The sequence below is a fragment of the Apiospora hydei genome (genome assembly GCF_038363865.1).
Source record: "Apiospora hydei strain CBS 114990 chromosome Unknown utg000005l_segment0_segment0, whole genome shotgun sequence".
NCBI classification, from domain to species: domain Eukaryota; kingdom Fungi; phylum Ascomycota; class Sordariomycetes; order Amphisphaeriales; family Apiosporaceae; genus Apiospora; species Apiospora hydei.
The window spans coordinates 2,086,377-2,112,923 of NW_027117364.1; the positions used below are offsets into that span (position 1 = coordinate 2,086,377).

The 26,547-nt window shown below is 53.1% G+C and overlaps 9 protein-coding genes across 9 annotated transcripts; 4 read left to right on the top strand and 5 right to left on the bottom strand.

Annotated features, from left to right (window-relative positions):
• Window positions 1–408: 408 nt before the first annotated feature.
• PG997_006124 (Chromatin remodeling factor m.t1.c1) lies at window positions 409–1,326 on the bottom strand (the record flags this gene model as incomplete). The annotated part of the gene is made up of 1 exon (XM_066810439.1): window positions 409–1,326. The coding sequence occupies one exon, from the start codon at window positions 1,324–1,326 to the stop codon at window positions 409–411; it is 918 nt and encodes a 305-aa protein (XP_066669362.1).
• Window positions 1,327–2,598: 1,272 nt separating this feature from the next.
• PG997_006125 (uncharacterized protein) lies at window positions 2,599–8,176 on the bottom strand (the record flags this gene model as incomplete). Its single annotated transcript, XM_066810440.1, has 3 exons — window positions 2,599–6,971; window positions 7,262–7,501; window positions 7,642–8,176. 3 exons carry the CDS (start codon window positions 8,174–8,176, stop codon window positions 2,599–2,601), a joined length of 5,148 nt encoding a protein of 1,715 aa, XP_066669363.1.
• Window positions 8,177–8,814: 638 nt separating this feature from the next.
• Window positions 8,815–10,791, top strand: PG997_006126 (uncharacterized protein; the record flags this gene model as incomplete). The annotated part of the gene is made up of 1 exon (XM_066810441.1): window positions 8,815–10,791. One exon carries the CDS (start codon window positions 8,815–8,817, stop codon window positions 10,789–10,791), a length of 1,977 nt encoding a protein of 658 aa, XP_066669364.1.
• A 647-nt stretch (window positions 10,792–11,438) lies between these two features.
• On the top strand, window positions 11,439–13,704 carry PG997_006127 (uncharacterized protein; the record flags this gene model as incomplete). The annotated part of the gene is made up of 7 exons (XM_066810442.1): window positions 11,439–11,712; window positions 11,785–11,983; window positions 12,043–12,316; window positions 12,383–12,615; window positions 12,668–12,686; window positions 12,746–12,873; window positions 13,035–13,704. The coding sequence occupies 7 exons, from the start codon at window positions 11,439–11,441 to the stop codon at window positions 13,702–13,704; spliced, it is 1,797 nt and encodes a 598-aa protein (XP_066669365.1).
• A 226-nt stretch (window positions 13,705–13,930) lies between these two features.
• Window positions 13,931–14,437, bottom strand: PG997_006128 (uncharacterized protein; the record flags this gene model as incomplete). Its single annotated transcript, XM_066810443.1, has 1 exon — window positions 13,931–14,437. The coding sequence occupies one exon, from the start codon at window positions 14,435–14,437 to the stop codon at window positions 13,931–13,933; it is 507 nt and encodes a 168-aa protein (XP_066669366.1).
• A 23-nt stretch (window positions 14,438–14,460) lies between these two features.
• PG997_006129 (uncharacterized protein) lies at window positions 14,461–15,612 on the bottom strand (the record flags this gene model as incomplete). Its single annotated transcript, XM_066810444.1, has 1 exon — window positions 14,461–15,612. The coding sequence occupies one exon, from the start codon at window positions 15,610–15,612 to the stop codon at window positions 14,461–14,463; it is 1,152 nt and encodes a 383-aa protein (XP_066669367.1).
• Window positions 15,613–16,306: 694 nt separating this feature from the next.
• Window positions 16,307–16,692, bottom strand: PG997_006130 (uncharacterized protein; the record flags this gene model as incomplete). The annotated part of the gene is made up of 2 exons (XM_066810445.1): window positions 16,307–16,410; window positions 16,473–16,692. 2 exons carry the CDS (start codon window positions 16,690–16,692, stop codon window positions 16,307–16,309), a joined length of 324 nt encoding a protein of 107 aa, XP_066669368.1.
• Window positions 16,693–17,615: 923 nt separating this feature from the next.
• PG997_006131 (eukaryotic translation initiation factor 2 beta subunit protein) lies at window positions 17,616–19,408 on the top strand (the record flags this gene model as incomplete). Its single annotated transcript, XM_066810446.1, has 4 exons — window positions 17,616–17,627; window positions 18,298–18,636; window positions 18,698–19,123; window positions 19,199–19,408. The coding sequence occupies 4 exons, from the start codon at window positions 17,616–17,618 to the stop codon at window positions 19,406–19,408; spliced, it is 987 nt and encodes a 328-aa protein (XP_066669369.1).
• A 562-nt stretch (window positions 19,409–19,970) lies between these two features.
• Window positions 19,971–21,720, top strand: PG997_006132 (uncharacterized protein; the record flags this gene model as incomplete). Its single annotated transcript, XM_066810447.1, has 2 exons — window positions 19,971–20,228; window positions 20,302–21,720. 2 exons carry the CDS (start codon window positions 19,971–19,973, stop codon window positions 21,718–21,720), a joined length of 1,677 nt encoding a protein of 558 aa, XP_066669370.1.
• Between the last annotated feature and the right edge of the window lie 4,827 nt (window positions 21,721–26,547).

Below are 26,547 nucleotides of genomic sequence, written 5' to 3' on the forward strand. Positions count from 1 at the left end.
AGGTTGACGAGGCGATCGGGGTGGCATTGTTCCCGCCATGGGAGTGGGTAGGGGTCCGGGGACCTACGCCGACGATGGTGTCAATATGAGCCTGGCGCTGATTTGTTAGCCCATTGAGTTCTGTAAACTCCGCCGCTGGAGATACGATGGTCTAGTTACCAACAAATGTAGACACGAGTGTTGGTAAGGGAGCAAAGAGGAACGCGAAGTCTTGCGTATAAGACCAGGAGCCCAGTACCAGCTGAAACATGTTTGCTTTGTGAAATTCACCGGGGTATCAAAAAATGCTTACCTGGATGTTGTCGGCAGGAGACGTGGGGGGTGGGAGGAGGCGTCTGTTTTTGTTATCAGATCAGTATTTTGAAGTGAATAATATGTGACAGCAGGCAACAACAGCCTGACAAGGGACTAAGGGTGGAAGGGACGGAAGGTGGAAGGGACGGAAGGTGGAAGGGACGGAAGGTGGAAGGGACGGAAGGTGGAAGGGACGGAAGGTGGAAGGGACGGAAGGTGGAAGGCGCAACTGAGGTTTGTTATGCTACTTACCTTGAGCATGACGGGCTCGACGTTGCTCGATCGGCCGTTTGCAGGCAGGGCTCGCGGTGCCGGTAACACAATCATGCCCGAGGAACCCTGCTGGAGTGCTGGCACATCGCAAAGCGTGGGGATCATGTCGGCCGGGATCAGTCGCGTATAATGACCGTTGCCTCGATCATAGCAGTAGGCGTAGCAGCTGTCAAGAAGGGCATCTGGAAAGGCCATGCTGTCACTGGGAGAATATAGGGAGGGAACACCGGCCGGTAGCTGCTGCTGATGGACCGGGACGGGGACGGGGCGACCAAAGTGAAGCTGCTGCTGCTGCTGCTGCTGATTCTGGGGATTGGCAAGGTCGAAGTTGTTGTACAGTTCGTCGGCCATGGCTTGAGCGCGCCAGTTGTTTGAAGCGAGGCCTCGGGAAGCGAGATTAGCCGGGCCCATGGGAGCACCAGGCCGAACACTCTGAGGTTGCTGGTAGTTTGCAGGACCACCGGGGCGCTCCATGTTGAACTTGCTGCTGGGTCTACGCATGGTCAGTCCGTCAGCAGGCGGGGCCGAGTTCTTGTCCATCTTGGATGGTTGCGGGCCAGCGAGGGCGTTGGTGGTCTCGGGAACTATACTAGACGTGGTAACAAGATGATGAAGATCTAGAAGAGGAGACGACCGATGCGAGGATGTGTCGGGAGAAGTGGACCGGGTCGAAGTGCGGGAAGGCCCAGAGGAATAAGAAGCCTCGGAGGGGGAGTGGATGATGGTTGGGCCAGTTGTTGGCAGGAGAGAAGGATCCATTGTGAAGTCAAGGAGAGGGAGAGAGAGGCCGGGATCAGAGACGTAGAGACCCCCCCAGGGCCAGGCGAATACTCCAGCCGAAGGGACTAGAAGGCAGGGCAAACGGACGAAGAGGGTCCCGCGTTTATCTATAACGCGCGGTGTGGTGTGGTGTGGTGTGTAATCTCAGAAAAAGCCCAATCCCCGCGGTTGAAAACGAAGAAGGCGCTCCGGGTTGTCACGTCACCACAAGATCTTAGCCAGTGGCAGTGGCAGCGGCAGCGACAGTGACAGTGACAAGAAGAAGATGGGATGGAGGGGGAAGCAACATAGTCAGTAGGCAACGAGAACAAGAAATTCGGTCATGGGCTGGCCGTCCTTTAAGCAAAGCACTTGAACCCCGTCTGGACCAGGCAATCTGGCAGCCAAGGACAGAAAGGACGGGTTGGCATCAGGGCCGTTTGCTGAGGAATTTCAAATAAGGTTAGATACATCACCAACGGCTACCTGCAGAGGCTTGTCTTGTGTTTCCCACGTGACAAACGCCCGTCGGCCCAGGCATACACTGACATTACTTACAGGACTCTACCTTATCGACATACCCTTCTTGTTAATCATGTTGCTTGTTGCTCGTTGCTCGTTGATTGCCGTGGAATACTAGCATGCATGCATGCATCTGTGGATGTACATGGCATGGAGATATGGACCACGCTCAGCTCACCGTAATGGCATACAACTGCCAAAAACAAAGACCACAAACAGGAGTATCACAAATTATTGCTTGATTTCTCTATATGCCAATCGTCTCTGCTTCTCACCCAGCTCCCTGTGCTCTGATCATGACCGTTGCGTCAAGGAGCAGCGGACCACACACAGTCCCGAGAGTAATGCAGAATGCCATTGGGGCAATGCATCGTATCTTCGCTAGCAATCCATATCCATACATTCATGAGCCCAAGTCCCACTTTGTGGACCCTTGCGCTGGTCATCTATCTTCGCAATTCTTTGAGCTTGCCGCTTAAGTAGCTCTTTGTCGCCTGCACGGCTGTGGGATCCTCCTTGGACCTCCGGAGCTCGTCAAGTGCGATTCGCAGATCCATTTCTTGGTTCATGTTAACACATTCGGGTTTGCCGGATCTGTGATGCTTTCCGCACAAAATGCAAGCTGAACTACCGGGTGACTGGCTATAACCAGTTTGTCCGTTACTGGTAGGAGCTTTCTGAGCTCCCTGTTGGGGTGGTGCATTGGAGGTCAGTACAGGTGCACCCTTTGCTGCAGGCCGCGGAGGCACGTTATGAAGTATCGGCATGCTCTCCCGAGCCCGTGCTTGCATGGCTCGTTGAACACTCTCCGGTGGTGGCACCGGAAAACTGGGCAACGCTACTGCCACCTTCTGGCTGTATGTTGACGGTAGGTTCGACGTCAGGACCGGGTGAGGGTGGCTTGTCATGGCCACCTGCTGCCACTGCTGCGGCATCATCGCCTGTTGCTGTGGCATCGTTGGTTGGTTCTTCCGTTGTTGTTGTTGGGCCGATAGTTGCGGCCTGTTCTGGAGTGGCAACGGTCGGTTCGGGGTGGAGGTGCTCTGGTTCGCCTTGTCCGCCGGTAGTGGGTGTTTCCTCGGCCGGCCCCTTCTTTTGGGCTGGTTGTCTGTGACGGTTGGGTGGGGCACCCTTTCGGCCGGGTTTGCCGCGCTTGGGGGCGGTTGAGGAAGAGGAACCTGTGACAATGGCTCCGGCGCTTGTATTGTTGGTACTTTGTGGAGTGTTAACATCTGTCTTCGCCTTCTTTGATGGAATTGCTGGAATAGTAGTTGGGGCAGCGGCAGAGCGCTTCGTACCTTTGGGCCCCTTTGTCTGAGTTGCGGTAAAGTCTGTGCCATCAATGCGTTCGTACTCATCGTCACTCTCCTCCATCTTGCCATCGATGTACAGCTCGTCATCCACCTCCATTTCAGATCCGCTGTCGTTTGCTTGTGGCTGTTGCTCCATTAAAAGATCGTCATTAACGCCTTCAATGAAGTCACTCACAATATTGGTATTGTAAACCTTGTTAACCCTCCGCCGAGCTCCACGACCGTAAGTTTGTTGTGTGGCAGCAAGTTCTGCTTGGTGCTCTGCCTCACGTTGCTTGAGGATGTTTTCCCAAACGCTTCCAGCAGCTGGTGTGTCATCATCAGCAGCATCCTCTTCAGTGTTAGCATCGAGATCGCCTTTGTCATTAGCCCAGACTCGCGCAAAGGAGAATTGTGATTCAGCGCTTTCATCAGAACCTGCATTAGTGGTTTCAACTTGTGTTCGGTCAAGCAGCTTCTCAACTGAGGCTTCATCGTAGACGATCTTGTCCTGCGCTTCATCAGCGAACAACGCCTGGGCGCCATGCTTGAGTATAGATTCAAGATCGTCGCCAGCATCCTCGCCAGCGTCCATCGATTCGATGAGCGCATGATCAAGCGCCATTTTCTTTCGGCCGATTTGCATAATCTTCTCCTCAACTGTGTTCTTCGTCATCAGCTGGAAGCAGAGAACCTTGTTCTTCTGTCCAATACGATGAGCACGGGACAGTGCTTGGATATCCTGATGGGGGTTGAAATCTGGATCATAGATGATAACCGTGTCAGCAGTTGCTAGATTGATGCCTACACCACCAGCCCGCGTAGAAAGAAGCATAGCAAACAGTGGCGAATCGGGCGCATTGAAGGCATCAATACGCTTTTGCTTCTCAAGAGCAGATAGGCTTCCATCAATGCGTGCGTGCGCAAGCCCGAGGCCTGTCATGAAGTCTTCAATGATAGTCAAGCTCATGAGAAATTGACTGAAGATCAGAACTCGATGGCCTCGCTCCTTCAACTTAGGGAGCATAACATTGAGAAGGAGCAATTTGCCAGAGGCTTCAACCATGTTTGCTTGGATTCTGGCTGGATCTGTAACAGTCCGATCTTCAACATCGTCGCTGAAGATGAATGGATGGCACAAGCAGCGACGCAGCTCCATCAAGATGTTGTTGAGGCCTTTTCGTTCTCCGGCTTTCACCTTGCTTCTCGAAATGATTGCTTTGATAAGTTGTGGGTTTCGAGACATGATCGACCGAGATAACTTCTCTTGAAGAACGGACATGGTGACTGGCAGGATGACTTGAGCCATAGACGGGAGGAATTTCAGAACTTGTAGCTTGGTTCGTCGCAGAAAGTACGGCCGAATCATTTGATGCAATTCGGGAATGTTTTCCTTGGTTAGCTCTGCATATTTCGCGTCGAGTTCCTCTGCATTGTGAGCGGGGTCGATGAATTGCAGAAGATTAAACAACTCCCGCTTGTTGTTCTGGAGGGGCGTTCCAGTGAGCAGAAGCCTGAAGGGTATCTTCATACTCTGTAGAGCCAGGTAAAGTTGGCTCTCGTCGTTTTTGAGCCTCTGGCCCTCATCAACGATAAGGCCAGCCCAGTTTACCGAGCGGAAGGTGGTCCGGGCCTCAACGGCTGCTTCATAAGACAAGATGACAACATGAGCCTTCATACCCTCTTTGACACCGTCTGGAAAGAGTTCATATGTATAGGCAAGCTGCTGTGCATCTTTGCCGCCATGATATGTGACAACCCGTAAGCCGGGAGCCCACTGCTTCAATTCACGCCGCCAGTTAGGGCATGTTGAGTTTGGAACAACGATGAGAAAAGGCCAGCAGTTTGGCTTGTCCTCTACCAAAGAGCTGATGAAGGCTACCACCTGGACAGTTTTCCCGAGACCCATTTCATCAGCCAGGATCACGTTGTGCTTCTGGTGGAAATTGAAGAGCAACCAGTTGACACCTTCCATTTGGTACTCCATCAATTTGCCGCGCTTCAGCCCGGGAGGCTGGATTCCTTTAAGCTCGCACTCTTTGGCGAAGTCCAGGGAACGATACTGTTGAATACGTTCCCTCATCTTGTGCTCTGGTATGGTTCGGAAATATGCACCCTCGATAAACTCCTCGTAAGCAGCACAAAAGGCTTCCCAAGATGCACCTGAGTCCTTGGGTGGAGGGGCATCCCAAACAGCCTCTGTGTAGCTGAGCCCTTGAAACTTGACATATACATCCTTGATGTCCGATAACCGAGCCAAGTCCTTGGCTTTGTGCGAATTGTTCGTTTTCTTGTGGTAATTCACACGAAGCAAGACGTCAGCTAGCAGCCACTCTTCCTCAACAGCATCCTTGGTGGTCATTTTGGGCAAAAGACTGGTGTCACGCTTGGCAAAAGCAGAGCGCATTGCACTAGCAGCGACACCAAACACCCAGGCGCCAGGCATCCAGGCATCGTGGGAGTGAGAACGCCCATCCCATTTGACCAAATATTCCTTGGCGTCCTCGGTAAGGTCAAAACATGTCTGGCCCTTGATGTAAGTACTCTCGTCAACTGGTCGCCATGCAACCAAGGCGTGAATCTTGTTACCTGCATCGACGCAGTCCTTGCACTTCCAGTCCACCATGGCGTACTCCTCAAGCCTATCGGCACGGATATCACTGGTGATCTCACCGTCCTTCGTGAGCGGAGGCAGGTGGTCAAAGTGAATGCCACGCTTACAGGAGGAGCAACGGAATAGAAGTGATTCAGTGTTGTTCAGCAAATTGGAACTGAGAGGTGTGATGGGATCCACACCTTCGTTCTCTTCGCGCAGCTTCTCCTCTTGCTTCGGGGTTTTCTTTGTCGAGAATTCGGAACACGAAGGGTTGTCGAGCTTGCATGTCTGGCACTTGGCATGATTCGGTGCATTGCCGTCTTTCTTTCGATAGAAGCCGATGCAGATGCGGCACTGCAACACAAAATCATCATGGCCAACCTTGGTGACTCTGTGATCTCGCTGCGATCGAATGCCGAGACAGATCTTGTGGAAGGAGTAAGAACAGCCTTGGCAGTAAACGAGAGCACCTTTTCCAGAGTTTGCTTTGCCCTGACAAACATTACATTCCTGAGAATGCATCTTCGCGAAGTCTGAATCCGATACCAAAGGCTTGAAGATTTCTTTGACCGAAACATGCTTGGGCGCTGCTGTATCAGGTTTGTCCTCGTAGATCACGTAATCATCATCGACATCAGGTACGGCATAGTTCTTTGCGGCGGATCTTCCAGATCTCCGGGTGGTCTCGAACTCGATTGACGAATCTCTGTCGTTGCGGCGCCGTGACTGGCTGTACCTAGCCACACTCTTCTTCTTGCGGGCCGATGATCGCTTGGTAGGTGCAAGGTCTGACACAACAGGACGGAATGTTGTATCGCCATCCGAATCATTTGCCAGCTCATCTTCCGAAGACTTTGCTTGAGCATAGGCAGTAGATATCTTGGACTTTGTGCTGTTGGAAGCCCTCGTTACTCTCCTGCTCGTGGTTGCTGCTGCTCGTGATCCACGAGTTCTGAATGTCGAATGTTCATCGCCGTCCTCGTCAAATGCAGCTCCATCGCTGTTCTCATCTGAATGTCCATCGCGTCCACTGTGAACTCTGTGGTCCACCGATGCCTGTCTTGATGAGGTTGTCTGCCTTTGACTGCGACGGACTGGGGCTCTGGTTTGGAGCCGTTTCTTTCTTGGCTGGTCTGAGCCGGAACCCTCTGAGTCTGAATAGTCATCCTCAAAGAATGAGCGCTCCATTGCGGAACGAGGCGCCATGGCGCGCTGTTCTGAAGCAAGTCTTTGGTCTTGCTGGAATTTATTCAGAGAGTGACTACCATGCTCCAACTCATAGAGGTCGTCGTAAGCCACCTGTTATTCAGCTACGTCAGCGACTTGAGATTCAAGGTCGTGAAGAGAAAAGTGTTGGCATGGCATGTAAAACAGAGCTGGTGGAGTTGGGTAACAGAATCTGGGTGAAGAGGGCAGCAAGTAAAAAGCTTGGGTGGGAAATAATGGCCCTGGTGCACAAGCTCACAAAAAACAATCAAAAATCCAAACAATCGGATTATTAGCCCTGCACTTGCAATTCACATACCATCTTGTTCTTGTAGTTGGTTTGCTGTTCTGTGAATAGGGATGGGGACGGTTGTAAGGAGATAATCGGCGGTGGCGATCAGTGGAGTACCAAGCACCCAAAACCGTAAGCCAGGAACGTTTACGGTGTAAAAGAGGAACCGGGAGGATGTGTGAGGAACTGGAAGAGAAGAGACCAGGTGGGAGGTTGAGTGAATGTGTGGTGAGGTGTAGAGTGAAGCCTGGTCATCGATGCTGATGACTGGAGGGAAGGTGCAGTGGCCATGTGCACTTTTAGGGGTTTGTAAGGTAGGTAGAATAAATCACCGAGGCCTCTGGTGCAATTTTCAGCATTGCAGGCGCGCAATTACTCCAGCCTGATGAGTTATACAAGAATTTCACTTACCATATCCACACGACCATCGTCAAACTCGACTTCATACCAGACCTCACCGTCCTGCTCAACCTGCCTCGTCACCTTCTCGACTGTCCAGCTGGGAGGAAGGATCTCATATGAGTCGGGATCTTCTAGAGGAGGCAGGACGACCTCAATTGGGAACAGTCGTGACGGTGTAACTTCTTGAGCCTGGCCAACGAGATCCTGCAACTCCTCTAGATCTTCTATGCCCTCGGAGTCTTGTGCGCCATCCACATCGCGCTTCTTCTCAGTTTCCTCGCGATTGGGTTGCACATCCGCAACAGGTTCGTCGTTCTCGGGATCTGGCACAGTATTTTCATGATCCTTTGGTGAGCTACCCAGATAAACAATGCTATCATCCGCTGGCGATTGAAGACCGGTATTCACATCGCCCAAGATATCTTGGTCCTCAGTTGCCGTTCCATCAATCTCCATCGCGTCTGGCTCAGCAGCGCCAACCTCCGATAGATCGAACAGAAGGTCGTCCATCTCGCTGTCGCCAAACGAGTTTGCGGTCATGTTGCGCTTCAACTCTGTCCGCATCCTCCTCGGTCAGTCTATTGTCGGTCGTGGGCGCACATGGCATGCGACAGGTTCGCGATAAGGAGTGGTGGGGGTTTTGGTGTCAAGAAGATGCCAGAAATTGAAGGTATTAGAAATGACTGCGCATAACGAAGTACAGTGGAAACAAACTCGAAGAGAAGGAATGTAGGTATATACAAGAAGGAAGCTTTGCTGTAGAAAGTGAGCGGTCTGCAGACTGGGGGATCATGCGATATGGTATTGACGTATGAAGTCTAAGCTGTACCTTTGCGACGCGCTCCGATTTGGAAATTCCATTAAACTTGACGCGTGGGGTCCGAAGTCGAAGTCTCACATGCCTAGACGCGCCCCTACAGAGGAGTACCTAATACTCTTTAGAGCCACCGGGGTTTGACGGTTTACCTTCATGACCCATATTTATTATATTTTCGGGGGTCTCGCCATCCAGGCCCCGCTCCGGGACCTTGCAGCTTTGAGAGGTGGGATGGGGAAGGTAAGAAGGAAAAGGAAAAAAAGATCAATTGATTTAGTCGAGGTAGGTAAACGGTAGCAGCTGATACTGCAGTATTCTGCACTTCACACCATTAGTTCAGCACTGAACTCCAAACCATGCAATGAGACTACCCAACGCTCTGTGCTCTCCCTGTAGACGCAATGTATTGTCTCTATCAAGACCGCCGAGTTTGCTCAGAAATGTGCACCATGTGCCGATAAGGCATTCTTCTCTCTCGGCCATCCATCGTGGCCTGCGCGACTCCGAGAAGTCTCGGCCTCAGGGCTTCAAATCGACCGCCCTTCGCACAAAGGACTCGGGCCGTGATAGAAAACCTGGTCGCACCGTTTCCCATTCCAGAGGCGAGTCTAGCTTCGAAAAGTCGACCTTCAAGATCTCCAAGGGAAAGAAGAACATCACCGGCAAGGGTCCCGAGCCGAAATCGAGACGCGCGCGATTCAACGACCCAGAGGCCTCCTTCGGAAAGAAGAGCTTGGTATACCAGATCAAGAATGGTCCGCTGCGAGAAAAGCTGGCTGGCTTAGGCGAGATTGACCAATCCGGGCCGAGCGCCCCTCAGCGAAGCGCCTTTCGCTCTGACTCCAACTTCGATCGGTTCGAGTCTTCGTTCAACAACAAGTCTGGAAACAGGAGTGACAAGGCCACACCGAAGAAGTTTGATGACAGGAGGGGCAATCGCGATTTCAATAACAAACGACAGGGTTCCTCTTTTGGACGGGACAGTCGTGGTTCCGATGACCGCTCAGCGAACTTCTCATCCGGAAGGGGTGGCCGTGGTGACTTCAAAGCAAGATCCTTTGATACTTCATCTGGGCGCGGGGGTCGTGGGTTCGATCGATCGACAACCTTTTCATCCGGAAAAAGGAATGATGACTTCAACGAGAGGCCGTTCGATTCCGGGCGTGGACGAGGGGGGCGCGATTTCGAGCCCAGACGAAGCTCGCCCAGCAACGGCCAGACGGGGGAGCAGAAGCCCTGGGATAGGCAAGACAGGAGGCCGCGCGAATTCGGAAGAGGCGACGAGCAGCAATCTAGCAATGGCTACGAGCGCAGGGTGGCTGACAGAGAGGCACGCTTTACGTCTGGCGAGGATCTCCCGGTCCGTATCCACCATACCACAGCAGCATCTCAGTTCCTCTACGGGCGCTCTGTCGTGGAAGCCGCGCTGAAAGGCACCGGAAGAAAGGCGTATGTGCTATATATCTACGGCGGAGAGGATAGGCAGAACCTGTCGCAGGATATTCACCTGGAGAAGTTGGCCCTGGCCAAGGGTATTCGCGTCCAGAAGATCAGAGACAGGGATGGCCTACGCAGCATGGACAAGATGGCTGGTGGACGGCCGCACAACGGCTGCGTGCTGGAGGCGTCTCCCCTCCCGCAACTTCCCCTGAAGGCTCTAGGCCCTTTCTCTGAAGACCCTGACAAAACCGGGTTCAGCGTAGAACTGACACACCAGTCAGCCGAGGACGCAGCCATCAATGGATCGCCTGACTTCATCCCCTACCGCGGCCCTCGAGATCGCAAGCCCTTCATCCTTCTCCTGGATGGCATCCTGGATCCTGGTAACCTGGGCGCCATCCTGCGTACTGCGGGGTTCCTTGGTGTTACGGGAGTTGCCATCACCAAGCATAGCTCGGCAAGCCTGACGCCCGTGGCGCTCAAGGCTTCGGCGGGTGCCTCCGAGGTCGTTTCGCTTTACTCAGTTGACTCCACTCTGGGCTTCATCGAGTGCTCCAAAGAAGCTGGCTGGATGATCTACTCATCTGTCGCCGCAGGACCCCGATCCAGAGGCAACTCACACTTGACGCTCGAGCGTCTCGAGTCTTATGATCCGCTGTCTTCGCAGCCGGCCATCCTTGTTGTCGGCAGCGAAGGCGAGGGTCTTGGCAAGCAGATCCGCCGGGCCGCTGACTTCGAGGTCTCGATCCCCGGTGCGGCCGGCCTGCTAAGTACCGTGGACAGTTTGAACGTCAGTGTGGCGACCGGTATCCTCTGCTCGTCCTTCCTCAAGAAGTCGCAGGGCTTCGAGATCGAGGAGGAGACGGTCGATCTTGAGACGGACGATAGGCTATGGTAGTGAAACGATGTAACGGCATTTGGAACGGTTGGCGTATATAAAACCAATACCTTGTACAAGTACTTGTAACCTTACTGTATGATTAGATAGACCTCACGCTTATCAATGATGATGCTGTCAGAACAGAGCCGGGATCCGCCCCCTCCCCCGCACCTATGGCCCATCGTCTTCGCGTCTTGCATGAAGTACAACATCGGTGATTGCGAGAAACCCCGTGTTTGTTTGTCATAACTTGTGCAGCGCCAGCTCGACCTGCATCAGGGCTCGACGTCAAATGCTGGACAAAGGATGGAAACAAATATTTGGGCAATCATTGCACGGATCGGGTGTTTGAGTATCATATTCCGGCACCTCGCATGCAGATGTATTAAAACAATTGAACTCAGTACGTATCCGCTTCAGAGCTACGCATTTGTTATCATCGCCTACGTAGCTGGTGTATCTGGTGTATCGTGGAAAGGAGCTCACTACTATGTCCCTGTCTTCTTGACGGCGAAAGCGCTGTTGCTCACCCGTCAACTTCTTGAATCAACATACGTCTTTCTGGCCCCTCCAGCTAGATTGAATATATCTTTCCGCTAGCTTCTTCTCTAACCCCGTCCATTCTCTGTTTTTCTTTTCCCAAAGACTTACACTATCTGCCCAACATGAAGCTTCTTCCAGTCATGGCCCCAGTCGCCTCCCTCACGTTGCTCTTGCCCCTGGCCATTGCTGCCAACGCCGATTCTACGGTGGTGTCTCTCTCTAAGATTCCTGTGGGCTGGGAGAAGGTCAGGGAGGCCGAACCTGCTCATACTATTCGGCTCCGCATTGCTCTAGAGCAGCCGAACCTGGATGCTTTTGAGCAGATCTTGTACGACGTCTCCACGCCCCAGCACCCGCTCTATGGCCGACATCTTTCCAGGGACGAGTTGGCTAAAAGTACGTTGCCTAGAACTCTCTTTCCCTTTCTTTTGACTTCTGGTGTAAGCACCTGCTAACATCACACTCCAGTGACGAAGCCACGGGAAGAATCTACGGATGCGGTTCTGACCTGGTTGCAATCGTCCGGTATACCGGCGTCGGATGTTGAAGATGCTGGGGAATGGGTCAACTTTAGAACAACGGTGGGAAAGGCCCAATCTCTTCTAAACACTACGTTTGCCCTCTACAATCATATTGGGACCGATATCAAGGTACTCCGCACGTTGCAGTAAGTCAGCACTGAATAGTAAAGATTACAACTTGAAGAGACTAACGAAGACTTATCAGATACTCCGTGCCAGAGGATGTTAAGCCTCATGTTACATTGATCCAGCCGACAACTCGTTTTGGTCAAATCAGATCACAGCGATCCATGGTGCTGACCAAAGAAAGACACGAGCAGCTTCCAGTGAAGGCTGCTGAGATTCCCAACCTCCATCTCAATGCCGCTTCATGCAACATCACTGCTAGTCCCAAATGTCTTCGTGCCCTGTACAGAATCGGAAATCACACAGCAGACCCCAGCGTGCCATCCGCTATTGGCATTGCCGGGTTTCTTGAGGTAAGCTTGCATCACTTCCGGTGGTAAACCTGTTGAAAGCAACCCACGACTTAACCTCATGCGTAGGAATGGGCAAAGTTCGACGCCCTTGACCAATTCCTTGGGCAGTTTGCGCCTTATGCTACGACCCAGAACTTCAGCTATGTTCTCGCCAACAATGGACAAGACAACCAGACAGACCAAACGCAAGATAGCGTCGAAGCAAACTTGGACGTCCAATATGTTGCAGCTCTTGGCTACAATACGGACATCCGTTTCTACTCCACGGGCGGCCGAGGCTTACTGGTCCCTGATCTCGAGTAAGAGAAGCCTTAACCCTCCATATGTAGCGGATGCTGATATTTTGACTAGTTCCCCCGATCCAAACCATGTATGTGGGCGGTAGCCATTGGTCCAAACAGGGGCCATCTCCAGCTTACAGATGTGCAGATACAAAACGAGCCATACCTTGACTTGGTCACATACTTGTTAAGTCTCTCAGATGAGAACCTCCCGAAAACCATCACATTCTCTTACGGCGAGAATGAGCAAACCGTGCCTAAAGAATACGCAAAAAGGTTTGCACCATGTTCGGTCAACTGGGTGCTCGTGGGGTCTCGGTGATCTTTTCTTCAGGAGAGTAGGTCGCGCAGCTATCTTTTCGCACTTACAAATTGTTACTTTTCGCCTACATCAATGCAATTCAGATTCTTACTTATGCCTACGCATCATTCTTTAGTTCTGGCCCGGGCTCTGATTGCCAGACGAATGATGGCAAGAACACCACTCGGTTCGACCCGATATTTCCAGCAGCCTGCCCCTACGTAACCTCCGTCGGGGGTACGTACGGCGCGGGACCGGAGCACGCTGTAGCTTTCTCCTCGGGAGGGTTCAGCGATCTCTGGCCAATGCCCGCGTACCAGAATGCCTCCGTCACGGGGTACCTACAGAAGCTCGGCAGCCAGTGGGAGGGCCTCTACAATCAGTCTGGCCGCGGCTTCCCCGACGTCGCAGCCCAAGCCCATAACGTTCCCATCGTAAACCAAGGAAACGTCGAGATAGTTGGTGGGACCTCGGCCGCGGCGCCGACTTTCGCTGCCGTCGTCTCACTTCTCAACAACGCACGGATCAAGAACGGCATGGCGCCCATGGGTTTCTTGAACCCCTGGCTATATTCGGTTGGGCTGGAAGGTGGCGCCTGGACCGATATCACGGCAGGCGGCAGTGTTGGCTGCACGGGAACGTCGATTTCCAGCGGGTTGCCAACGGCATACGTCCCCGGGGCTTCGTGGAACGCCACAGGCGGTTGGGATCCTGTCACTGGACTCGGTACACCGTTATTCGACACGCTGTTAGAGCTTGCGGTGCCCGGATACACACTGCCTCCTCTTGGTAAAGGCCATTCTTGAGATTAGAACGGCCCAGGAGAAGAGAGAGTGGGTGATTCATAATGGTTGTGAGCCCATTGTCAAATACCACAGCTTGGCCAGACGTAACCTTACAACTACGATAGTAAAGATTCCGGACCGCATAAGTATGGGTTGAAGAGTGAACCCTGATATTTTGCTATTGGTCTCGTTTTTGTGAAATTGGCTATAAGCTAAGTATGTAATGGGGTTGTTTGAGGTTGTTTCTTCAAGCACGACCAATCCCGCTCCAAGCACCATCAATCTCCCAAATGCCTGCGTCAGACCACCCGAGAATGTAACCGTCTTGCAACCAGCTGAAGCGGATGTAGTCGGGCACCGCCTGTGGCGTCCTCCTCAAGTCGAACGACCCATATCGCCCGTTCTTTCCAGCCCCTGTGGCGAACGATTTGCGTTCGCGCTCAATGTCGTTTACGAGCATGCTGATCCCGTCTACCCCTTCGGGCACGGGGGTGCGCCAGGTGAAAGTGGCATTAGAACCACCAAAACCAACGCTAATCTCAGGTTCGAGGATTTGGGGATGGCGCGGGCTCGGGACAAACGCGGGCGCCGAGCGCACAGGATGAACATCATGGGATGATGCCGGGCGAGCCGAGAAAGGCAGGGCGAGGCCTGCACTAGCAATGCTATAAACGAAAAGACCGAAGAGTAGCGCCTGTCCGCCCAAGCGGGCGTGATCCCGCAGTCTCGACTCTGGCAGCAGGATAAGTACCATGATCCAATAATACATTGGGGTGCTCAGAAGAGTGGACGGCATCCAGGGAAGAGATACAAAGACAGGAGTCCCAGCCAAAATGCACCGAGCCACAAGGCGGTTTTGTCGTACGTTGTAGTAAGTCTCTGTGGCGACCGCCACGTTGACAATCGTAGTACGATCGCAGCGAATGCCAGAGCGACCAGAAAAGCGCCCATAGCAGGCAGGAAGTGGCCCGACTTGGCGGCAGTCCTGAAATGGGCCGGCAGAGCGCTGACGTCGGGTCCGGTTAAAGCTATACGCGTGGCGAGAAAGCCCGCTGCCACGGCAGAAAGTAGCCGCGTTGCAGCCGAGTTGGCGAAAAAGAGAACCAATGCCGTATAGGAGGCAGCCGCTAAAAGAGGCGCTACAACCCGCGCCCTGCCTGAGCTGATATCACTTTCATCTTGCGGCCGCCCACATGCAATGCCAGAATCGTACTTGAACCGGTACGCCATAGGAAAGTACGTCCGGAGCGGCACGGGCGTGACCCCGTACTCGGGCGAGCCGGCCGGGAACATGCTGGTCATACCGCTCGTCGTGGCGATGCCGCAGCCGCCCTCGGCATCCTTCAGGAGTTCGCTGTACACGGCCGCGGCGCATATGTGCGAGTCGGCCCGGAAGTAGGGGCCGGCGCCCACCACCAAGGGACGGCCGTCCGTGATGGCCTCGGGTCCGACGTAGTGTGGTCTCTCCTTCGAGCTGCTGGCCGCCGATTTCGTGGTCTTCTTCTTGGCCGCGGCGACGCAGTTGGCCGGACATCGGAACGCGAGCACGTTTTCGGAAAATGGTTGGCACTTCTCCCCCTCGATGCCGCAGCCATTGTCCGGGAGCCAGAAGGAGTCAGTGCAGGACAGTTGCTCGACCGGCTGGTATACGCCGTCCACTACTTCCATCGGCGGCACACCGCTGCCGGTACGCGATAGCATCAGCACCGCGAGGGCACTTACTAGGGAGACCGCTAGATACACGGCCATCCTTTGCCCGGAACGAGGGAACTTGTGACGGAACCACCGTGCTGTCGGTAGTTGCTGGCTGGCCGCCGTCACACGTTTGGACGTCCATCCATTTGAAAGTCTCCTTGGCTCCTTTGAACCAACAAGGCCCAAAAGTGACTGTGAGCCGGCCGAGGTCTGCACCCGAGCACTTGAAGACATCTTGATAGCCGCTGGGACGAGGGCCCAGATCTTGTTATGCGGTATCCTCTTGGCAAGTATACTGAATTTTGTTTGGAAACACAAAATGAAAATACGATTCAGTGCAATCAGCGGCTATCTCCAGACAGGGCGTAAACCAAGCAACAAGACGTCTCTTGGCCTCGAGATCTAATCATCAAAGAGTCCAAGTAGTATTGATCGTATTCCAGAAACAGGAAGAGAAACAAGTTGCAAATCCGGGGTCCCCTGGACATTATATAAGAAACAAAGCACTGCATCCAGTAAATCTTATAAGGCGACTGGCTGATCAGGCTTCGGTAAGGGGAGGATATGAAACCAGGATGCATGTTTCGCGATGCTGAATTAGAGTCCGTGCACGGGGTAAGGAGATCAAGAATGGGTACCGAGGACACATGGTGTGGCATCTGCTGGATAGCGAGATGGAGAAGGTTTTGTGATTTCTATGCAAGTTGGATACTGATTCCGCCATCTTCAATGTGTGAGCCGGACGTCCAGTCGAGGCTCGCCAGCCTGCCTTCGTCGTGAGATGCATCTCTATATGCCTGTAATCCAGTCCAGTGTAATAAAACGCCCATAATGCCATGATGACCGTTGGCGGTCGGCCACCCTTTGTATGTGCAGCTCAAGCGTACAATATTCACAAACATCGTGTGTTGATTTATCTTCGCGTCGATCAAAGACTCGAGGCAGCTTCTACGGCGCCAACTGCCTTGAAGGCCGTCTTGCCGGACCAATTTACCTCGACATTGTGGATCCATTCCATGTATCTTCCCCAGCCTAAAAATGAACGTATTAGTATATCATGCTTTCTCGACATGGCCGGCCTTCGGGGGGCGTACTCCAATAGGCGAATTTGCGCCCAAAGTATTTGCCGGCAAAGGGTACGAGAATCATGGTCAAGAGCAGCTCGAGCTGTTCCAAGCTCCGCTCCCACTCTTGCTGCGCATCGGAGTCGTCATCGGATACAAAGGACTCCGTCGAGGAGGAGGGCAACGAGTCGATTTCGTCGTGGTCTGAGGCCGATTCCCCGGCCATGGCGAAAGAGTCGGAGAGCGACATGTTGTGGTTGAGCGTCGGGCGGGCGACACCGTAGGTGGTAGCTGGAAGAAGGGTGGAGAAAGAGAGAGACCGCTGGAAGGTCTAGGCCGCGGCTGGGGATGGAGATGGCGGGCGTTGATGGGATTCTCATCGATTGCGATGGGCGTGGAGAGTTGAGCCGCGGTCAATTCATGGTTTCAGCACAAGCTTGCCCAGTTGTCAATCGTCACTCTGCAGCTCAGGTGCGGCGGCCCGCTGATTGGCCTTCCGATGTGCAAGCCGATGATGAACAGGGGGCGGTCTTAGCTTGAGCTTAGGTGCCAGTCTTGGCGTGGCTTCAAACACGTCGGGCTGGGCTGTTTAGGTAACCACATGGACAACCAGACTGTACTTCCATATGGATGGATGGGATGGATGGTCGATATTAGGTGGTGCGACAGGGAACTGGCAGCCATTCCAGTCTGAGTCAGAGGGAGGGTAGGGAGCAGCCAACAGATAGGTACATACTAGAATTGATCTGTTCAAATCGTGGATGTTTGCGCCTAACGTCATTTGTGCGAATTGTCCATCTCCCGGCTCTTGCTCTTGCTCTTGCGAAAACTCGATCCTCCCGCTAAACAAACCGAACAACCACCACCTGCACACTTTAATGATAGCACACCTCGAAAAGAGACGGCCAAGTCCATTGATTTGACTGCGAATCATCGACTGTACACCATCACCCACCTGGGCTATTCTTGTCCACCTGCATACATACATCATCCTACAGTGCGCATCTATCTCGCAGCGAACGCCCGGGAACGACAGACTGGATTCCAGAGACATCCAAGGACTTCCTGCCGCCGTCGCATCATAGTCACACCGCAGGACAGGACATAGGCCAGATACTCGGGGAAACCACTCTACCTATCGGAACTTAGGCTCTCACTATTGCCTTTGCAATCATGGCGACAGAGGTGAGTAATGTGGTTGTGTGTCTCTCTGTCTGTCTGTCTGTCTGTCTGTCCCTTTCTAGCACCCAAACCCCGGCTGGTTGGTGTTGTTGCATTACACATCGCATAGTGTGTGTGTGCTATGACAACCCAGTGTGTGTTTGATTAGCAGCTCTGAATCAGCCTCATCAGTTGATGGTTGGCGTCCTTGGACCGACTACACGCTACACTACACCCAGTTTCCTCTGAACTATCAACCGATTGCTGTCTTAGCCTGTCATCATCCACGCCTCGAGCCTCGCCTACTTCTCCCTAAGACTCCCCCTCCGAAGAGCCAAAGCTGCAAGCGTGGCTTATCCTTATCTGTCTTTGCCTCCCAAGAGTAACCCCACCAATCCCGCCTTTGCGCTCGCAGTACGAGGAGCACTCCCCCACCTTTCTGAGCGGCAGAGCGCACCAAAAATTCCGAGACGGTCCTAGAGTGCGTGGGAAAGAGTCATAACCCCATCTATCGTATCCAAAGGAGAGACAAAGCCAGTTGTGACAACCTTGCCCATCAACCTCTTTCATTGGTCTCCATCGCCAATTTGTATTTCATCGACCCCTTCGACCCCTTCGACCCCTCCACCGAGTCGACCGATTTTTTGTCGCAAGCCTTTGCTTTCGACCACAATAACTAACCCCGACCAAACAGGAACGCCCCATTTCTCCCGACCGCAAGTCACGCAAATCGGTCGTTTTTGACACAGAAGCTGTCGTAGTAGAAGGTGACGGAACAGTTACCAAGATGGCGTCCGCTGAAGCAGCCCAGGACACGGCTCAGTCTCATGCCCCGAGTACGCCGCCGTTATCTGACGCCCTAGGAGCCTTTACTAACCCGAACGAAGCACCAGTCGAGGAGCAAACCCCCGCCGAGGATGGACTGGACCTTTCTATGATGAAGAAGAAAAAGAAGAAGTCCAAGAAGACCGAGGACGCCGACGGTGAGGCCGCCGCTGAGGGCGCGGCCGACGAGGGTGGTCTTGATCTGACGGTGCGTGGCATCCAAACCCCGTCTCCTTTGCCAGGCGCAGCCATGCTAACAACCTGAACAGATGAAAAAGAAGAAGAAGAAGTCCAAGAAGACCGAGGAGGACGAGCTTGCCGCCAAGATCGCAGCTCTGGAGATGGGCGAGGAGGGCGCCGAGGACCAGGCCGAAGAGCCCAAAGAAGAGCAGACTGGTGATATGGACAAGGGCACTGGTATCTGGACTCACGACGAGACCAAGCCTATCAGCTACGAACTCCTGCTCAGCCGCTTCTTCAACCTTCTTGCGCAGAAGAACCCCGATCACGCGTCATCCGGATCCAAGAACTACAAGATCCCACCTCCGCAGTGCATGCGTGAAGGTAACAAGAAGACCATCTTCGGCAACCTCCCAGACATCTGCAAGCGCATGAAGCGTTCCGAGGAACACGTCACGTCTTACCTGTTCGCCGAATTGGGTACGAGCGGTTCCACAGCCGGTGCTGGCCAGCTGGTTATCAAGGGTAAGTTTCTGTTTTGTGCTTAATCCAGATAGTAGTCAACTAACTCCTTTATAGGTCGTTTCCAGCAGAAGCAGATCGAGAACGTCCTGCGAAAGTACATCATCGAGTATGTCACTTGCAAGACGTGCCGATCCGCCGACACGGAGCTCAACAAGGGAGAGAACCGTTTGTACTTCATCAACTGCCACCACTGCGGTTCGCGCCGGTCTGTCACAGCAATCAAGACAGGTTTCTCTGCCCAGGTCGGCAAGAGAAGAAAGATGCGGACTGGTTAAGCGGGGACTTTCCTTCACGGCGTTTAATCTGGTGGCTCTGGTTGGAATGGCACGGAAAAATGCTTTGGTGTATTGCATTCGACTCGGGGTGCTACGCAGACAGGTCGTTACGAGTACATAGACCTATGTTCTCATGTTATAGATGAATGTCATGTCTTGAAAGTATATTCATCCTGATTTAGGCATGGCTGAACAGTTACCCTTTCAGAGCGAGGATCTCGCAACTGCGGCCAAGGAAGCTCAAAACCGAAGATCGTCGGCGTGATTACGGGTGGCGTATCATTCTACCTAGGCGATGTATGTAATAGGAAAATGGCATCAGCATTCTCATGCACCCAGTATGGAGTTCGTATTGTGCAGTGTCACAAATAAAGACCTAAGATCGGCGTGTGAATAGATCACTTTTGGCTAGCAATCGCTAAATCGTGGAGAGAAATGAGGTTGTCAGGCCAGGATGCCCCACCTACTCACCCGCTACCTTTTCCATGGCTCACTCGTGCACCATCTGCTCTCCTTTACAATTCCCTCTCGCCCATCTAGATTCTCGGCTGTATAAACCACGATGTCTGAACCCCAACTGCTCTCGGGCCAAGCAGGTCTGCCTGTTTCCAACCCATCCAAGTCGTACTGGCTGAAGGAGCCCTCCGAGAAGCTCCTGGGTCACCGCACAACTCCCGAACTCCCCGCCTCCGCCGATGTGGTCATAGTGGGGAGCGGCATCACGGCCGCCTTTGCCGCTCACAACTGGAAGGAGCGCAAGCCTGAGCTGAACGTTGTCATGCTGGAGGCCAGAGAGGCTTGCTTCGGTGCTACTGGTCGGGTAAGTCTTCCTCTCATCTTTGTTATGAGAATGAAAAAGAAAAGAGAAAAAAGGCTGACATTGACGATGATAGAATGGCGGACACTGCCAGCCGGCTATGTACGCGGCGCCTCCTCATATTGCCTCATTCGAGCTTCGTACATACTCGTACTTGAAGTCCATAGTGGAGGAGTATTCGATCCCGTGCGATTGGCACTCCACATCCGGTGTGCATGCCTATTACAGTGCACCATTGTTTGATCTGGCCAAGGAAGTCATCCAGCGCCTAAATGAGTCCTACCCGGATCTCGCAGCCAACGTTGCTGTGGTGAACAAGGGCGTCGCCGGTTCTCCAGCATATTTGCTCGAGGGCGAGCGAAATGAATTGACGCTGGAAGGTTTGAGAATCCCCACTGCTGAGGGCGCAGTCGTGCAGTGGAATGCAGCCAGCTTATGGCCCTATAAGCTGGTCGCCTTCGTGTTAGAAAGGCTCATTGATGCAAAGGCCGGCGGGTTTAACCTGCAGACGAACACGCCGGTGACGGGGCTTCAGAAAGCCGAGCCGCCATCTAACTTATCAAGTCCCGTGTCTGAAGCCTCCAGCCACCCGGCCTGGATCGTCCACACGCCCCGAGGTCACATCACCGCGAAGAGCGTCCTCCTTGCCACCAATGGTTACACATCTCACCTCCTTCCTCAGTTCGCTGACATCCTGGTCCCAACGCGTGGCCAGATCGCCAGCCTGAAGCCCCCTTATGAGCCCAAGGAGGGTGACCCACCATTGGACATAGGCCACACTTTCTATCTGATGGGCGAGGAGGGTGACGAAGGTATCATGAGACGCGATGATTACCTTGTTCAACGCCCGCCTCCTCTATCGGAGCTCATTTTGGGCGGCGGACGTCAACTGGCGAAGAACCACGCTGTAGGTGTGTGGGACGACTCGACCATCGACGAGCCCGTAAAATGGTGGCTGCGTGGCAGCTTATCCGGGGCCATGGATCTCAAGCTTCGCGCCGCACCAGGCGAGATCGAAGCCGAGGTGCACCGTCAACACGTGCCCCAAGACCATCAGGCCTCAGCCGAACAGGCGATCTCCGGGGTGGACAAGCTGCACATCGACATCCAATCCGCCCAGGAGGCGGCGGCGCGGACGGCTCCACAGGGCGAGAAGGCCCAGCAAAGCAACAACAAGCAGGACCTCGATGCCACGCACGAATGGTCGGGCATCATGGGCTACTCGCGGGACGCGAACCCGTGGGTTGGTCCCGTCCCGGCATCCGCGGGCGGCGGCGAGGGCCTGTGGCTGTGCGCCGGCTACACGGGCCACGGCATGCCGAACGCGGCGCTCTGCGCCAAGGCCGTGGCCGAGATGATGACTGGGCTCGACGAGGTCGACCTGCCTCCCGAGTACGAGCTCACGGAGGAGCGGCTCGTGCAGGTCCGGTTGCGGTATACGGTGCATGTGGCGGAAGAGAAGGGTGGGCTGTTGTTCGATATGCGGGCGCTGTAAGAGAGCGAAGCGTCTATGCATCTTGCCCGGCTCTAAAGTATGGGGTTAGATGGCGGAGTCCTGGTATTATGGGTCCGGAGGGTATCAGGTCTGTAGTAGTATAGGTCTATGAATCACTTGCCCAAAAGAATGACACTCTTGCCAGTAAAGCGGAATTTCGCAACTTACACCTGATTGATGGACCAAGAAAGGAATCGCGAGACCGAAACATATAAATGATAATTTATTACGAACAAAGTGATATCGAAGAGAAGAGATTGCATAAGACAGGCCCGTTTGGCGCCCTTTCCTCATTCATATGCCAAAGATGACACTTGCCGGATTCTCAGAAAGAAGTGTTACCCTATTCCCAACCATAGACCCGCGTAAACCATCAAGTAGACCGTTTACATTTCTTCTCCTGCTGTGGTACATCAAGTACGATTAATGGCAATCACTCGTGCTTCGTATCCATGATTATTTTCGTCGTCAAAAGGCATCCATGAGAGTATTTGATTCAGGGGTGAATGTAGCCTCATGCCGTAGGATCAGCAAATTTAGATCCATCGGTAAGTGTACCTGTCGTGGAGCGAGTCGAGAACTATAACGAACCGGCGTCCTGTAGAGGTGCAATTGCAGATGTCGAGGAAGGCGATGGCGGATTCTTTTTTATTGTCGAAAATTGTGTTGAGGAGGCCATAATAGAACTCAGAGCAGAAGCTGAGGATGAGATATTGCTGTTGGCGGTCAAGGTTGAGGTTGAAAAATTTTCAGAACGCGTCGTCTGATCTGGCGACGACGATGTGCTCGCACTCGTCTTTGTTGGCAGCGATGTTGTGTCGAAGTTCCCATAGGATGTTAGATCTGGGACTCTGCCACTACTGATTTTAGTCGCTAGGGCGCTTTCAGCGTTGGAGCTGTTCGGGGGATGAGCAACAGTTTCTGATCCGCTGCAGTCTTCATCGGATGGGGATAAATGCGGTAATGTAACAGAAGCAGAAGCAGAAGTAGGCATAGCTGCGCTTGTCGACCCTTGTGAGTCCACAGAGGCAATATGGAACGAGGGCATAGTCGTATTGGATCCCCTTATACTGCCTATCATAGTTGTCGCCACAGCAGACAAGGCAGCTATCGTACTAGAGGAACCTTTGGGTCTCGAGTGCGGCCTTGTTGTTGTCAAATTCAGGAACGGCGTCACTGTGATGGTTGATTTGCTATTGGTCGAAGCATTGAGAAAACGGATACTGCTGGTTGACAACAACGTCGTCCCCGAAGCCCCCATGCTTGATAGATGCTTCGAGGTGGGAGTAGTGATAAAGAACCCGTCCGCAGATGTTGTGCTCGACAACAGTGGCTTACCAGTAGTATTGTCATCATTGGAACCCGAAGTCGGCAGTCCTGACGAACTAACACTACCACTCCGACTTATACTGCTCCCTCCAGAGGCTGTCGCCGAATATGATGGTATCCGCTGCAAATTGCTACTTGATTCCGCATCTGCCACTGTAGAAGGATTATTGATGAAAGGGTCGATTTTAAGAGATGACCTGGTTAATGTGGAGGAAATAAGGTCGATGAAGCTGGCTCTAGATGTCGTGGTAACGGTGATTATTCGAGTCTCGGTGGGTATAATGGTCACCGTGCTCTCACGATCGAAGCTGTCCGTTGCACTCCCAACTCGATCCCCTGCTTGGCTGGGGCTGCCGGAGGCCCTGTCCGAGCTGAGCTTGAAGCAGTCAAACCAACACCCAACGATCTTGTAGTGGGACCAGGGGTGGTCCTCGAAGACATGGCAATCCCGTCGGTAGCACTTTGAGTTCCCCATACAGCCCCTGAGGAATTTATTTGGCTTGCGTCCGGTAGAACAGCCGTCGAAATAACCGGAGGAAAGCCCCTAGTCGCTTCAGTGCTGCTCCTTGACAAGGTTTGGGCGCTACCCAAGACGTCTGGGGATTTTGTAGCAAGACTTGGAGTACTGGTCGTTGCGATTCGTCCCGTTGTGGCAGATCCACCTGTGCTCTTCGGGGACTCGGTCTGGTTCGAGTCTAAGGCGGTAGAGGTCAAGATCCTCGAGCCAGAGATAGTGGCAGCGTCTTTTGACCCGGTTTCGGCTCCGCCAGGGACTACCGTTACTGTCGATGTGATCCGCGTGCTTGAGCTGGTTTGAACAGCAGTTATATGGCTGGTTCTGGTTATGCCCGTGGTTATAGGTATGACCTTCACGGTCTGGTTTGAATTGTCAGATGAAGTTATCGGTGGAGAGAAGATTGGCACGCTGCCACCGCTACTGCCAACCCCGTTGCCCTTACCATTACCACTGCCGCCGCTGCCGGTGCTTGTGGTCCCGGGTGCCGGCATGCTCTTCGGCTGGCTGTAAGTGGCAGAGCTAAGGCCAAAATAAGGCCTTGGTATGTTTGATGAGCTGCTATTTAATGATCCTGCCATACCAAGTGTACTGGTGAGTTCCCTGGAAGGACTGACCGAAGTCGTGCGGCTATGTCCATCTGCACTGTCCGTGACGGACGAGGAGGTGTTAAGGTCATCGGCCGCCCCTCCCATATCCTGAAGCAGTGCCTCCATAGATTCCAGCTGCTCTACTACCGTGGCGGACAGATTACGGAGGTCTGAGAGAAGCTGTTGCATCCTTTCCCTCGCAGCACGAAAACTGGCCATATCACATGCTGCTCCCTCCCTCTGCTGCTGAAGACTGCCACTTGCCTGCCGCGGGTGAAGCATTCCAAGACGAAGAGTCCCTGCCCCTTGGTCTCGGGTCACTATTCTGACATTATCGCGTTGGGAGGCTTTCGCGGCACTAGTGGTCGAAGCTAGATGTGCGCTTGATGCCAACAGCACTGCTGTCAATTCGAACCTGACTTTCATGACGAGGGAAAGGGAGACTAAGCATTGAAGATGTTGTCTGTGGGACATCATAGACAAGAAGGCATCCTGTGGCCGGCCAGGGACACGGTTTATATCTCGCAGGGATGGCCGAGATCATACGAGACCTGAGCCTCTGTTTTGTTCTGCATGCTACATTTCGCGGCCTGGTGACCATGAGCTATCTTTGTTGACTGAATATATTTGCCAACATAACATTGCGGTTGGTTGTGACGAGTGTAGGTTTACAAAGAACTTGCACCTCTGTAAACAGGAAATCTATCGGGGCTGGTCTCGCCGAAGTTGACGAGTTGATTGTCTTCTGAGATTTGTCGTCTGTACTGGGACCCCTAAGGCTTTCAATTGTCTGAAGAGCAGCTCACCACATACATACCTAGGCCAATGTGTGATTCGGAGATAACCTACCTTTTTATCGCTACTACTACGTCTTACAATTGCCACTACAGAATATCAGACCATGCAGAATGAAAGTATTTAGGAACCAACGTGACGTGATGCTCGACATAGCTTGTCCCTTGTGGAATACCCTGGTCGCCGCTGGATGATGCTGTAGTCTAGTGTAATACTCGATTATACGTGTCGCACATGGCTCTTTTCTACGTTCTGCCCGAGGAGCATGCATATCGTTTGAGGCAATTCGAAAGAACATACGATCTTTTTGGCTAGTCTAGACGTTCAAGAGAGGCGGGGATGCTGATCATGTATGTACCTAGGTAGTAAGTTCACCACAACGCCTTGTCGGTTGTAGTGGGCGGATGTGGTTGGGGTCACGCAGTTCAATCCCAAACGTTGGAACCAAATGACTTGTAACAACCGACCTCGGGAGGGTTTGTTGGTGGAGGTATTGGCATCTGCAGCGCTCTAGTGAAGCCGAATCACGCAAAGCCTGGCCAATTGGACATGCTCCAAGCTGACGTACGCTAGATGAGGGCCAGCCTAAAACTAGGCAAACTCGTCGCTTTTCATGATACCTTCTTGCCACCTGGCGATAAGAGGCTTGGTTGGGTTGGCAATCCCAGATCCCATGCGACCCATCGTGAGATGCAGCGAGGTGTACAATCTACCAATGGAGCGAAGGGAGCGACAAGACAAACCGCGATAGACGCCCTGACGGAGAACCCGAGGAGCGGTCTGCGAGAAGAAAAAGTACAATAACTTTGGGCGGATCACTTTGCATCGTACAGGCTGGCTGCTGCTTACAGTTTACCGATGGTGTTTTCATGCATGAATCTTACAGGAAGTTGTCCTGCCACCGCAATTAAGGCTTGTTTAACAACCAAGGCCGCTCGAGCCGGGTTCATCTGGCGATTCAGGGAAGTCCGAATGCGTCTTTGTCACCTGGGCGGAGTCCATGGCAAGTCAAATAGCCGCAAGCGTTTGGAGTGGTGTACCTACATACCTATCCTATCGCTTTTCTGATTCACTACTGCTAGATTTGAGGAATTTGCTACGAGCACTTGGCGTCATCGGCCGAGGAGACCAGATTTGCCGCCGACTGCAACCAAAAGATCCTGTTCCAACCTTCTGACTGACTAACTGGAACTGGGCGACCATGATCATGACCATGACCACGACCCCTTTGTCTTGACGATGATCGCCGCGTCTCAAGTGTTTCCGCACACAACCTAGCGAAAGTCAACTACCTAGATCTACGAGTATAGATCGCAGTAGATTACTTGAGCATAGCACAACAGGAATGACATGCAACATGCCTTCCTCCCTATCTGACCATGTGCGAATAGAGACATCTTTCGGTATCTCGGTATCCCTGGCAGGCCAATTACAGATGGAGGAAACAGGAATCTACGGATTATTCCAGCCGGGCGAGACTAGGCCCAGACGGGTTTAGCGGGTGACACTCTGACACTCCCAGGTTTCCACGCGACTTTATTGACTGGGGACCAAAAAAGAAGAAAGGAAGAAAGGTCAGACCAGTTCGGACGCTCGCCC